Source organism: Oncorhynchus kisutch, linkage group LG24 (genome assembly GCF_002021735.2).
Source record: "Oncorhynchus kisutch isolate 150728-3 linkage group LG24, Okis_V2, whole genome shotgun sequence".
NCBI lineage: Eukaryota > Metazoa > Chordata > Actinopteri > Salmoniformes > Salmonidae > Oncorhynchus > Oncorhynchus kisutch.
The window spans coordinates 7296763-7311274 of NC_034197.2; the positions used below are offsets into that span (position 1 = coordinate 7296763).

Below are 14512 nucleotides of genomic sequence, written 5' to 3' on the forward strand. Positions count from 1 at the left end.
GACAGAGCTCCTCTGTGGAGATCATCAATCAATCAAATGTATTTATAAAGCCCTTCGTACATCAGCTGATATCTCAAAGTGCTGTACAGAAACCCAGCCTAAAACCCCAAACGGCAAGCAAATGCAGGTGTAGAAGCACTGTGGTTCGGAAGAACTCCCTAGAAAGGCCAGAACCTAGGAAGAAGCCTAGAGAGGAACCAGGCTATGAGGGGTGGCCAGTCATCTTCTGGCTGTGCCAGGTGGAGATTGTAACAGAACATGGCCAAGATGTTAAAATGTTCATAGATGACTAGCAGGGTCTAATAATATTATTATTATTATTATTATTATTATTATTATTATTATTATTATAATCACAGTGGTTGTCGAGGGTGCAACAGGTCAGCACCTCATGAGGAAATGTCAGTTGGCTTTTCATAGCTGATCATTCAGTGTATCTCTACCGCTCCTGCTGTCTCTAGAGCGTTGAACAGGTAGCACGTCCAGTGAACAGGTCAGGGTTCCATAGCTGCAGGCAGAACAGTTGAAACTGGAGCAGCAGCACGGCCAGGTGGACTGGGGACAGCAAGGAGTCATCAGGCCAGGTAGTCCTGAGGTATGGTCCTAGGGATCAGGTCCTCCGAGAGAAAGAAAGAGAGAATTAAAGAGCGCATACTTAAATTCACACAGGACACCAGATAAGACAGGAGAAGTACTCCAGATATAACATACAGCCCCCCGACACATAAATTACTTCAGCATAAATACTGGAGGCTGAGACAGGAGGGGTCGGGAGACACTGTTGCCCCATCCAATGATACCCCCAGACAGGGCCAAACAGGCAGGATATAACCCCATCCACTTTGCCAAAGTACAGCCCCCACACCACTAGAACCTTCCAGATGGACAACCATCTCAGCAGCACTCCAATCAGTCCAGCATCCTGGAGTCGGCTCTTTACTGTTGACGTTGAGATTTGAGGTCGACCGATTAATCAGAATGGCCGATTAATTAGGGCCGATTTCAAGTTTACATAACAATCGGAAATCGGTATTTTTGGGCGCCGATTTGCCAATTGTTATTTTATTTTTAAGTTTATTTTTATTTTTTTTATATCTTTTTTTATTTAACTAGGCATGTCAGTTAAGAACACATTCTTATTTTCAATGACGGCCTAGGAACGGTGGGTTAACTGCCTCGTTCAGGGACAGCACATATTGCACTTTTACTTTCTTCTCTAACACTTTGTTTTTGCATTATTTAAACCAAATTGAACATGTTTCATTATTTACTTGAGGCTAAATTGATTTTATTGATGTATTAAGTTAAAGTAAGTGTTCATTCAGTATTGTTGTAATTGTCATTATTACAAAAAAACGATCGGCCGAGTTATTGGTATCGGCTTTTATGTTCCTCCAATAATCGGTAGTGAAAAATCATAATGAAACTGCCAGTTGAGGACTTGTGAGACATCTGTTTCTCAAACTAGACACTCTAATGTACTTGTCCTCTTTGTTGTGCACCGGGGCCTCCCAGTCCTCTTTCTATTCTGGTTAGAGACAGTTTGCGCTGTTCTGTGAAGGGAGTAGTACACAAAGTAGTACAAATTATAAACTTGGATTAGCTAACAACGTGCCATTGGAACACAGGAGTGATGGTTGCTGATAATGGACCTCTTTACGCCTATTTAGATATTCCATAAAAAATCTGCCGTTTCCAGCTTCAATAGTCATTTACATCAGAAATACAGTGTAGACATCGTTAATGATCAATTTGGTGTTATTGTAATGGACATTAAATGTGCTTTTCTTTCAATAACAAGGACATTTCTAACTGACCCCAAACTTTTGAACGATTGTGTATATCCTACCAATGGGACATTAATAACTGTAATATATTATGTTTCACCGAGTCGTGGCTGAACAACGACATGATTAACATGCATCTGGCGGGTTTTAAGCTTTTTCGCCAGTATAGAACAGCGGCCTCTGGTAAGACAAGGGGAGGCGGCCTATGCATATTTGTAAACAACACGAAATCTAAGGTAGTCTCAAGGTTTTGCTCGCCTGAGGTAGAGTATTTCATGATAAGCTGTAGACCACACTATTTACCAATAGAGTTTACATCTATATTTTTCGTAGCTGTCAATATACCACGCAAGACCGATGCTGGCACTAAGACCGTACTCAATGAGCTGTATACAGCCATAAGCAAACAGGAAAACGCTCATCCAGAGGAGGCGCTCATAGTGGCCGGGGACTTTAATGCAAGGAAACTCAAATCAGTTTTACCTTTCTATCAGCATGTTAAATGTACAACCAGAGGGTAAAATACTCTAGATCACCTTTACTCCACACACAGAGACACATACAAAGCTCGCCCACCATTTAGCAAGTCTGACCATAAAGCCGGAAGCACCAGTGGTCAATAAGAAAGTAGTCCGATGAAGCAGATGCTAAGCTACAGGACTGTTTTGCTAGCACAGACTGGAATATGTTCCAGGATTCTTTTGATGGCATTGAGGAGTACACCACAACCGTCACTGGCTTCATCAATAAGTGCATCAATGACATCGTCTCCACAGTGACCGTGCTTACATACCCCAACCAGAAGCCATGGATTACAGGCACCATCCGCAATGAGCTAAAGGGTAGAGCTGCTGCTTTCAAGGAGCAGGACTCTAACCCGGAAGCCTACGAACCATCAAACAGGCAAAGCATCAATACAGGACTAAGATCGAATCGTACTACACCAACTCCGACGTTCGTTGGCTGTGGCAGGGCTTGCAAACTATTACACACTACAAAGGGAAGCACAGCCACGAGCTGTCCAGTGACACAAACCTACCAGACGAGCTAAATGACTTCTATGTAAGTAACACTGAAACATGAATGACAGCACCAGCCGTTCCGGACGACTGTGTGATCATGTTCCCTGTTACCGATGTGATTAAGACCTTTATACAGGTCAACATTCACAAGGCCGCAGGGCCAGACGGATTACCAGGACGTGTACTCCGAGCATGGACTGACCAACTGGCAAGTGTCTTCACTGACATTTTCAACTTGTCTCTGACTGAGTCTGTAATACCAACATGTTTCAAGCAGACCACTATAGTCCCTGTGCACAAGAACACTAAGGTAACCTGCCTAAATGACTGCTGACTCGTAGCACTCACGTCTGTAGCCATGAAGTGCTTTGAAAGGCTGGTCATGGCTCACATCAACACCATTATCCCAGAAACTCTAGACCAACTCCAATTTGCATACCGCCCCAACAGATCCACAGATGATGCAATCTCTATTGCACTCCACACTGCCCTTTCACACCTGGACAAAAGGAACACCTATGTGAGAATGCAATTCATTGACTACATCTCAGCGTTCAACACCATCGTGACCTCAAAGCTCATCACTAAGCCTGGGACTAAACACCTCCATCTGCAACTGGATCTTGGACTTCCTGATGGGCCACCCCCAGGTGGTAAGGGTAGGTAACAACACATCCTCCACGCTGATCCCTCAACACGAAGGCAGTCCCCTCCTGTACTCCCTGTTCACTCATGACTGCACGGACAGGTACGACTCCAACACCATCAAGTTTGCCGATGACACAAGTGGTAGCCCTGATCACTGACAACGATGACCCAGCCTATAGGGAGGACGTCAGAGACCTGGTTGTGTGTGCCAGGACAACAACCTCTCCCTCAACATGATCAAGACAAAGGAGATGATTGTGGACTACAGGAAAAGGAGGACCAAGCAAGCCCCCATTCTCATTGACAGGGCTGTAGTGGAACAGGTTGAGCGCTTCAAGTTCCTTGGTGTCCACAACACCAACAAACTGTCATGGTCCAAACCCACTAAGAGGGCACTGCAAAGCCTATTCCACATCAGGAGACTGAAAATATTTGGCATGGGTCCTCAGATCCTCAAAAGGTTCTACAGTTGCACAACCAAGAGCATCCTAACGGGTTGCGTCACAGCCTGGGATGGCAACTGCTCGGCCTCCCACCCTAAGGCGCTACAGAGAGTAGTGCGTACGGCCCAGTACATCACTTTTTTTCTTAACTTCTTTACTTCTTAAAAGCATTGTTGGTTAAGGGCTTGTCAGTAAGCATTTCACTGTAAGGTCCTACACCTGTTGCGCAATTTGATTTCATTTGAAGTCTCTGAATGTCCTTGAGTGGCCCAGACAGAATCCGGACTTGAACTCAATCTAACATATTTCGAGAGACCTGAAAATAGCTGTGCAGTGACGCTCCCCATCCAACCCGAGAGCACTTGAGAGGATCTGCAGAGAACAATGGGAGAAACTCCCCAAATACAGGTGTGCCAAGCTTATGGTGTCATGGCTGTTATCGCTGCCAAAGGCGCTTCAACAAAGTACTGAGTAAAGGGTCTGAGTACTTATGTAAATGTGATATTTCAGTTAAAAAAAGGTTTTTATACATTTGCAAACTACTACTGTTTTTGCTTTGCCATTATGGGCTTTAGATTGAGGGGGAGGTATTTAATCCATTTTAGAATAAGGCTGTAACGTAACGAAGTGGGAAAAGTTGAGGGGTCTGAACACTTTCCGAATGCACTGGACTTCCATTAAGAAAGTTTCCTAAAATACCTATCTCTTTTAATAAGACTCAAACACTCCTTTTTATGATTTAATCTAGTAAAAGGCCTATTTTCAGTAGCTTAAGCTACATGATTTCTCTCACGACAGCCTTCTCTCTTTGAAGAACTTCTGCCACTGCCATCAAATGACCGCAGCTGCAAGGTCTGTGACGTAATGTGAATATTTTGGGAAAAGTGGGGTAAAAAATCCATCCGACTTTGTTTGAGTGGTTTTGTGCGTCGAGATAGAATCTGTATTAAAAAAAACTTTTGTGCAGAAAAGCCAACAGACAAGGACAAGTTAGGCATATCTTTATTTTGACTCTGTTAATGTTGTCAATACAAAAAATGCGACAGATCCTGTCCAACCTGGCATTTCTTAATTTGTTAATTTAATATTTAGAAGTAATAACCTGAATAATATTGAAATGCCATGATAATTACAAAGTGTAATGGCTTGTTTCAAGAAGCATATCCATGTAATCAAGTGTACAAGTAAAAGTCTGTCCCCCACCCCGCCTTCTGCTCCGTCTAGTTTTTGTCCACACCATGAGTGTAAAGAGTTGCTGGTGTATTGTCGTGTGTAGACGGACTGAACTCACACATCTATGCCCAAATAGACTCAGAGAATTGTGTTTTAGTGTGGGCAGTGTAAGAGGCCTAACACCAGCCTGCTGTATTGGCTTGCTGCTCTCCGCTCCACACACAAGGCTGCATCCCAAATGTCATCATATTACTGAATTTGGGGACTGCTTTTGACGAGGGCCCAAAGGGTCAAAGGAAGTGCACTAAATATGGAATAGGGTGCCATTTGGGACGCTGCCACAGCCTGTGATGTCTGTTAGGAATCAAGCCCTCTGCTCCTCTGCGTTGTATGTGTTCCGTTTCCTCCTTTTGATCACACTGGGGAAGGATAGGCCAGCCTGCTTTTTATAGGCAAATAAGATGCAGCCTTTGTATTTTTCGAGAGAGACGAGAGATTGAACAGTGGAAACATGATAAGTGCTACTAAAACTAGTGGTCTATAAAAGGTTGTAAGTCAAGTATGTAAATGTACAGTTACAATACGGTTACACAGTAGGCCTACCTGGCAATGTAATTACCATGTAAAAAGGCCTATAACAGGTTGTAATTACCTGGTTTCTTACAGATATTTACATGGTTACCGATCTACATGGCATCTTCAGTGGATGTTATTGGAGGAGAACGTGATGCTGTTGTATAATCTGTTGTGTGTGTGTGTGTTGTGGGACTTGCGTTGTGTAATAGTTGTTGTCAGACGTCATCTAGAGGTTTGTGTTGGGACGTTAGAACAGAGTGCTGCTGAAAAATGTATGCCATAACGCCCCCCGCCCCCAACTATCATCTCTTCTCATCCTTCCCTCTCCTGTCTCTCCATCCCTCTCTTCTCCCATGCTCCACTTGAAGTCAGGTTGGGAAGTTTAGTAAAGATTACTTGGTCATTCAATGTTAATGTCCTATCCCCAACATTACATCACATCCCATGATAAACATTTCATGACCAAGTTATCTTTACTAAACTTCCCAACCTGTCTTCACTGTGGGGAAGAGAGGAAAATATAGAGGGTGGGATAGAAGAGAGGGTGGGATAGAAGAGAGGGTGGGATAGAAGAGAGGGTGGGATAGAAGAGAGGGTGGGATAGAAGAGAGGGTGGGATAGAAGAGAGGGTGGGATAGAAGAGAGGGTGGGATAGAAGAGAGGGTGGGATAGAAGAGAGGGTGGGATAGAAGAGAGGGTGGGTTAGAAGAGAGGGTGGGATAGAAGAGGTGAGGAGAAGAGCGAGCAAGGGAGGGAAGGAGTACTCCACAGAGAGTTGACAGACAAAGTTGAACCCAGGCCTGTAACCGCCAAACAAGCTTTTAGGTCATGTCAGTTCAACTGTACTCGCACACGGTCTGGGAGGAGAAACTTAACGGTGTTGTATGTGTGTTATGTCACATTTGTCAATAGTAGAGTATAGGCATATGCAAGGAAATGTGAGTTGAGAGAGGTGGGTGAAATCACCTGAAACTGCAGATTAGAGAGAAGGTGGGTGGGCCTAAATGGCCTTAGAGGAAATGTCCTGAAACCGGGAGGGAATTTGTCCAATACAATCTGATTTTGTCCAATGCTTGTTTTCTTTCTGTTGCATAATGTTTTGCTACGTTGTGAACTAATGAGTACGACCCAGAGCAGCATAGGCCTAAATCGAATTTACAGTGTTGTACCTTATTGGCAACAAGTTTTGACAAGCGAGTTTCAAACTCTTGACAATTCACACCTTCCAACACCAGCTGAGAGTAGTGTGTCTCCCATTCATCAACTGTAGTGCCCTTCCCTTCTCAGCTATGAGCTATGTCTCTTCTCGTTAGACTAGGGGTTCTTGGTACGGCATTCTGAACGTGCTTGGTTTCTGTTTTGCTTGTGGCAGTAAAGTCACTGAGAAAGTGGGGTGACAGCAGCAGACAAGAAAAGGCAAATGAGATCATACGATAAGGGGCTACGTCCAAAATGGCACCCTATTCCCTATGTAGTGCACTACTTTTGACCCGGGCCCATGGGGTTGAGGTCAAAAGTAGTGCAATATGCAGTGAAACAGGGTGCCATTTGGGACGTATCCGAGGTGAGTTGAAAGATGGTTGTTGAGGGTCACTAGGGGGGTAGTATGGCGCACAGATATTTAAGCTGTGGAATTAGAGATGACATCCTTCAAAAAGTAGGGGGGGGGGCATTGACGTGTAGGCTACAGGACTATAGAGTGGTAGTTGAATCTGAAAGATTAAGGGAGCTGGCAAAAAGAGGGAGAGCGAGAGAGCCTACAGAAAAAAAGAGCGAGAGACGGAGTCAAGAATGGGTGCTTGGGGACTAGTGGTGGGTGTGATGGAGAAGTCTATGTATTAACCAAATGCTAGCTTACTTCTCCCCTGTAAGCTTCTCCTCATTCATTGGCCAGCTGAAAGCCCCTTGTATGAAGGAAACACCACCAGGGAGACCTGATCTCGCTGCCTAGCTTTGTGTGTGTGTGTGTGTTTTCCTCCCTGCTTGGGTAGGTTATTTTTAAATCCATTCTGCTTCCTGGCTGCCCTGACTACAGCTAGCCTACCAGCAGGACAGGAGTATTCCTGCTTTGTTGTTTTCTGGACTAGTCTACTGGAGGACCAACTGAACCACTTTGAGGAAATTTAAGAAAAGAAAAGACAACCATGTTCTCTTCTCCTTTCCCACAGTTACATTGCAAACTCTTTGCAAAGATGGGGGACGACCGACCTTTTGTGTGCAACGCTCCGGGCTGTGGACAGGTAAGCCGTCAACTACCTCTGTCTTGTCTCGGGTTTCAGGTGTGTGTGTGTGTGTGTGTGGTTGTACTTGGTATTTGTGTGTGTGTGTGTGTGTGTGGTTGTACTTGGTATTTGTGTGTGTGTGCTTGTATGGTTGTACTTGGTATTTGTGTGTGTTTGTACAATAGTGTGTGTGCTTGTATGGTTGTACTTGGTATTTGTGTGTGTGGCTTTGTGTTTAGTGTGTGTTGTCTATAGCAGTTGACTCTGGAATAACTCGAAGTGAGCATCCTCCTCAATCAGTTGATTGGGAAGTTGAAACTGACGATATTCATTCATACTGTACATGGCCTAGTTCTATAGTGAAATGAATGGAATTTCCCACTGCTGTCAGTGGAATAGAACATGGGTAGAGAGTAGACCATGTTTTAGTTAGCCATCAACCGGCTTGTGTTTCTGGCTGAGTGTCCACATGTACAACGCATTCCTATTGCCAGTCTGTTTCTGTCACTGACTGAGTGTCCACATGGACAACACAACACGTTCCTATTGCCAGTCTGCTTCTGTTCTCTCGCCAACTCCTTATTGGCTTGACAATGACTAGCTAGGAAGTTAGAATTGCGAAACAATTTTAATGTAGGATATTTAATGGGTTAGCTCTTCTGTTTCTCTGGAAGAGCCATCATGGACCACACACACACACACACACACACTGATCGCACTGTTAATGATAGCTAGCTAGTCGAACATGGGTCTCTTGGCTACTTCTTTTTCTCAGTGAGAGGCCGCATGGACAATACACTGATCACTGGCAGAGACAGCTAGCCTAGCGGTGTTGCGATACATTGCTAACAAGGATGTGTCTCCTCCCATTCAGCCAGCCAGTGAGTCACAGGCAGCAGGCAGTACAGATGAGTAATCTAGGCGCCGTTATTGTTTCAACCCGTCTCTGTCTCACTTCTACTGCCCTGCAGACACGGAGGTTGAAGACCCATATAGTGACTCTGCTGGGCACTAAATGTCTGTGGCTGACGGCATCCCAAATGGCACCCTAGTCCCATAGGGCTGTGATCAAAAGTAGCGCACTATATATGGAATAGGGTGCCATTTGGGATGCAACCGTACTGAAGGTTAGCGACGCGCAACACGAGTGACTGCTTTGGCAGTTATGTATGTCTACGACTACACAAACCACAATCATGTCTAATGTAATGTTGGTTTTGGCCAGCAGAACATGATGAATAGCAGTCATAACAAGACAGGTGTTGTTGTACTCTGTCCTAAGGTGCTAGATTTCACCTATAGGCTAGTTGTTTTAAAGCCTAGTACAACATTACAATACAATTCTAGTGAAGATGTTAAGAAAGATGTATTTTCAACACCTCAAGCTCTCTGGTTCTTCCCTCCTTGACTATTGATGCCATGACTTGAGACTTATATGCCTTGTTATTAGGAAACATTATAAAGGCTCCCACATGCTTCTAAAAGTGTTACCACATATATTACTGTGGACAGCTTGCAGGCAACAGACGACTGTATTGTTAAGAGAGTGGCGATGGAATTATTGATGTTATTACTTTGTCTCTTTTTGTTATAGAATAAATCATTAGTGTTGTAGTCTGTGTTGTCCTCTGCATTTTAGTGTTTAGACACTGTGCCGCGCACACACACACACACACCGTAACATGCGTCTGGAATGAATAATTGATTGCTTGTTGGCTCCTTTTCCCTCTCGGAACCTTCAGGACACCAAGAGACTCGATTGAAGTTACCACAACACTGAGTTTAGCTTCCATTTGACTTGCTTCTGTTAGGAAATTCAAGCTACCACAACAAACACTTCAGCTTCCACTTGACTTGCTTCTGTAAGGACAACAATGTTGTAACATATTTAATTTATTGACATGATTCATTTATTAATCAGTTACAGAAAGGCTACAATGGATGCTAAAATAAAAGGTACAGAATGTCCTTTGAGATTTGGTTGAATCAACACTGATGTCTGTCTGTAGCTGACTTGTGTGTGTGTGTGTGTGTGTGTGTGTGAAGAGTTGAGCGATATTATGATAGTATCGTCGATGATTGACGATGGTTGACATGATGTGACAGACGATGCTTCAGCCTATTTGAACTTGGCAGGAAAGAACGGTGTCTCGAAGTGCACAACACGGCAGCACAAGTGACGTTCTGGGTAATTCCTATTTGCTTAAACCTATTTCGATAAGTATGTTGCATGCAGAACGCAAGCGAGGAATTATAGGCCAGATGGAGCCGAGAATTCCACCGACGCGGCGTAAAATGACACTACTTAACTATCTTGTGTGGAGCTGTTTAAAAAAAAAACGTAGGCTATATACAATATAGCCTTCTCTCTCTCCATTCGATAGGCTATGAATATGACTTTGGGCTATAGGCTACACATTGATCGTTTTATGCGTGGCTTTCTCCTGATCAAACAATAAACGTAACGGAGTTCCATCTTAAAAAGTTGTTTGAACAGCCTAAAAACCCAAGGTAGCCAGAGGACCACACATTTGTTTTTAAATTAACATTCATACACCCACTAATGTAAGTCGCTCTGGATAAGAGCATCTGCTAAAAATGATTCAAATGTAAAAATTACTAATAATGAGAGGGAGAGAGCGAGAACAAACAATATCAATAGAAAAACGAAATCAAGTTTAAGCTTATTGAGAAAGAAATGATCCATGTGGGCCAGAAAAATCCCTCCATGCAACATTATTATGACATTTTTTTTAAGACAGGTTATTTAAAAAAAAAAATAAGACAAGTTAGTCAGTCACTTATTTGCCAAATATTCTAGCCTGGTGTTATAAAGTTGCTGCTTTCAAAAATCGCAAGAATGGAAGTCTAATAGCCTAGGCATATGCTCTTCTCAATCAAAGCTTTACGAGAGATAGAAGAAACAATATTATTTATTTATTATTTTATGGGGCGAATTAAGCTATTTATTTTCCAGTTCTGAAGAACCTAGAGTGCTCTCTTACTTACTCACTACGGTAAGACCGTTCCTCATCAGACAGTCACCGTTCCATCATGTGGGCGCCACACACACACACACACACACACACACACACACACACACACACACACACACACACACACACACACACACACACACACACACACACACACACACCTGTTATATGCTGCAGCTCCTCCATCAGAAATAAATATTAGAAAAGATTTGCCTGCACTTAGTCTCTACCTGGGCTTTCAACATTATCTTTTGTCATGATTTGTCCTGTTGAATTATTCGATTTCACACTATAGCCTAACTGTAATTTTAGCTGAGTAAAAATAATATGGGGTTGGCCAATAGGGGGCAATACCCTCGTATATCACAATGTGGGGTTTTATGACTACATAATCACGATAGGATGAAGATTGACATCGCCCAACCCTAATGTCTGTGTGTGTGTCAACACGTTGTGAATCATCATAGCATAGTGTGTTGATGCTCCTTGGGTGTGTTTTGACACCTTCACACTCAAACACTTGGCTGCCCTTTTTGTGTCTGTGTTATTTAGTCCAAACAGAACAGAAGTATGATTTTATTCAGGTCATGTCCAGACCTTGTCTTGCTATGGCACATAGCATATTCATACGGGGAAACCTTGTCCTGGTGTTAGTCTGGCCTTTCCAAGAATCCTTCTGTACAATTTGAGTTTACAGCGACAGGGTCTCCATTTTGACCTGTTTGCTATTTATTGTTAGATATGATAATCCTTACTTCCAGTATCTCCTACGTATGTACAGGTCAAAGAGGCTAATTTTAGATGGTTTCCCCCAGCCCGACCCAGTTGTCTTGGTCACAGGAAAGATACTGTCAGTCTGTGAGACGTATGAGTGTATTGGTGATGCTACCGCTAGCTGGTACTGGCTAAAAATATGCTCCTGACACTTGACAGTGTTTCCACTTGGCGCTCTCTCTCTTTGTCTCCCTCTCTCCCCCCTCTCTCACAACTGAACTTGTTACTGTGACACTCACGCAGCCAGAAATAGCCTTCATTTCAGAAGACGACGGAGGAGAAACTAAAATCTGCGTCACAAGTAGCACCCTATCCCCTATGTAGTGCACCACTTTCGGCCAGAGCCTTTGGGCCGTGATCAAAGTCGTGCATTAAATAGGAAATAGGGTAACGTTTGGGCCTCAGCCTAAATGCTAAAGCCATGATGATTCAAATTCCACCTACTGCATCCCCTCCTGATTCACCTCCACGGTCACATTCATCAGGGTAAAATGTATCAAAAAGTTTTGAAACAATTCAGTTTGCTGTTATTCTTATTGGACATAGTGCCACGTAGTCCATCCCGGTTTCAGCGCGTTTCCTTCCGTTTGGTGCCTAATGAACACAACCTAGTTCTGTAAACTAAAACTAAACCAAAGCAACTCCAAAAGGGAAGATAACAAATACAGAAAGACTGACAGAGGAAGACTATTGTAGCACTAGAGAAGAACGCATACCTTGAATGAACACGTACTTGTGCTCTAGGCTACTTGTTTAGTGGACAATATGTTTTACAAATGCAGTAGTAGAACAAGTGCACAGCAGATGCTAGATCAATTATTTTGCCTTTTTTATTTTACTAGGCAAGTCAGTTAAGAACAAATGATGTACAGTAAGCCAACACGCAGGCCTAGCATTCCACTTCCCTGCTGAGCAAACTGTTGAGTCAATGTGTTTTCAGTGTCAGCAGCATTTTGTGGCATATAGCGATAGTCAGCCATGGCTCTTCCAAGACATGTTGTCTAGTTTGAAAGGGCTGCGGTACAAAAACCAGAGTGTATTGTACATCACAGATATTCTTTGTGGTGCAACCCAAAGTGATACAGTATGAATGTGTTCCAAAAGATAGCAAGTCAAATGTATATGATTCTGTGACTTGACATCTGATATTGAGGTGCTTTCTTGCACCTAACCGACTGAGCATCAGGCCTAATAGATTATCACCTCTCTCCCTCTCTCTCTCTCTCTCTCTCTCCTTCTGTCTGTCTCTTTGTTTGTTTTTTCACGGATCTACCCCAACCCGATTACCCGGGATCCGACCAGGTCAGATTAAAACATTTTGTAGTTAACCCTCAGATTATGAAAACGAGCCAGTGTGCACTGCACGTGACGCATGGTAAAATAGTCTACTTGTAGGAGAGGACGACGATGCAGCGGAAATCGGGGATAGCCCATTGGTTATATGAAGTGAGTTTCTGAGACATGGAGTCGTTCTTTGCTGACGTGAAGAAGAAACTGAATGAAAGAGAGTAGCCTACAGGCCAGGGATGGAAAAACCGACGGCCAAATCGTCTGTATGGGCCTCATTTATGCACATTGTATATAAAGAGGGGAGAAAGGTTGCCCATATTTTACAGACCGTAACTATTGCATATTTACTAGTTTATCCAATTTATTTGTTTAGGCTATTTTGCTATCTTAATAAAACAAGTCTAAGTAAGTAATGTTGAATGACTCGAGTGATAGGCTATTTGTAGGCATAAAGCTAGGACTCGCTCATACGCTAGTTTTGTGGCTTTCGTTCAAAATAAATAAGTTATATAATTTAATGCAGAGTTACCAACACATTCTTTCAGATCGTCTTTAACTTGGTCAATAATGTTGTTTATTAATCTGCTCATGTTGTGTTTGTACAGTAGACTGATATTGTAGAAAATATTGTCTCCTTATGTTGAAAGGCTCCCGATTTGATTCATTGTGTAAGGCATGGTATAAGAAGTATCAGGACTTCTCTCTTCAATTTTTATTAACTCTCCGGATGGTAGGCCTACATGTTCGCTTTAAATCCCAATTGTTGCAAATGAATGCAGCAGACCTTCCATAGACTATTTAACGTTTATATTTTATTTGAAGCTTGCTGGTCAAACAGGCTATAGCCTACCTTTTTTTAGTCTAAATCAATTATCAAAACAGTTAAATAGACTAGATTTTAATGTTGAACAGTATACGAATACAGAATATTACAGATTACAGACTAAAGTGAATTATTTGCTGGTCTCCGTATGTAAAAGCTAAATTCAAAAGAAATGTTTTGAATCAATTTGGATTGAATGCAGACCCGATCCAATTTGGATTAGATTCTCTCTTAACTCTGACATGTTTCGTGTCACATCTGGTCCACCTCGGATCTGAATCGGATTTTCTAAGAAAATGACTGGATCCTGTCGGGGTCGGGTGGGAATTTTGTGGATCCGGTTCGGATCTCATTTCGGGATCCGAGGAGACCTCTAGTTGTGTATGTGTGTGCGTGCGTTTTAATTATCTTCATAAACTCTCCCCCCCCCCCCCCCCCCTTTCTTCAGAGGTTTACCAACGAGGACCACCTGGCTGTACATAAACACAAACATGAGATGAGTCTGAAGTTTGCCCCTGCCAGGACTGACTCTGTCATTATCCAAGGTACTGGTTCTCCTAGTGAGTCTGGTCTATTCAACTTTATTACTCTACTGTCACCTCTTTACTTTGGTACTCTTGTCACTTGTTGTGATCACTGAAACATTTTAGTCAGAAATGGCATCTCTGTCACCACCTGTCCTGTTCTGTTTTATTTCCCTGAATACCTTTAGTTGAATATTGGATCGTTTTGTTTGTCTTTAAATCTACAATTCTTAG

At 42.9% G+C, this 14512-nt stretch overlaps 1 protein-coding gene across 3 annotated transcripts in view; it reads left to right on the top strand.

The window, feature by feature from the left end:
- The window catches only part of atf7a (activating transcription factor 7a), a 50660-nt gene that overhangs the window by 20579 nt on the left and 15569 nt on the right, over nt 1-14512 (top strand). For 2 of the 3 annotated variants that reach the window (XM_020458963.2, XM_020458965.2), the window contains exons 2-3: nt 7818-7889; nt 14203-14299. In XM_020458963.2, the coding sequence (XP_020314552.2) occupies nt 7842-7889; nt 14203-14299 (145 nt within the window). In that variant the 5' untranslated portion in view covers nt 7818-7841. Of the gene's footprint in view, nt 1-7817; nt 7890-14202; nt 14315-14512 lie in introns of all 3 variants that reach the window. The other variant, XM_020458962.2, reaches the window with a different exon arrangement.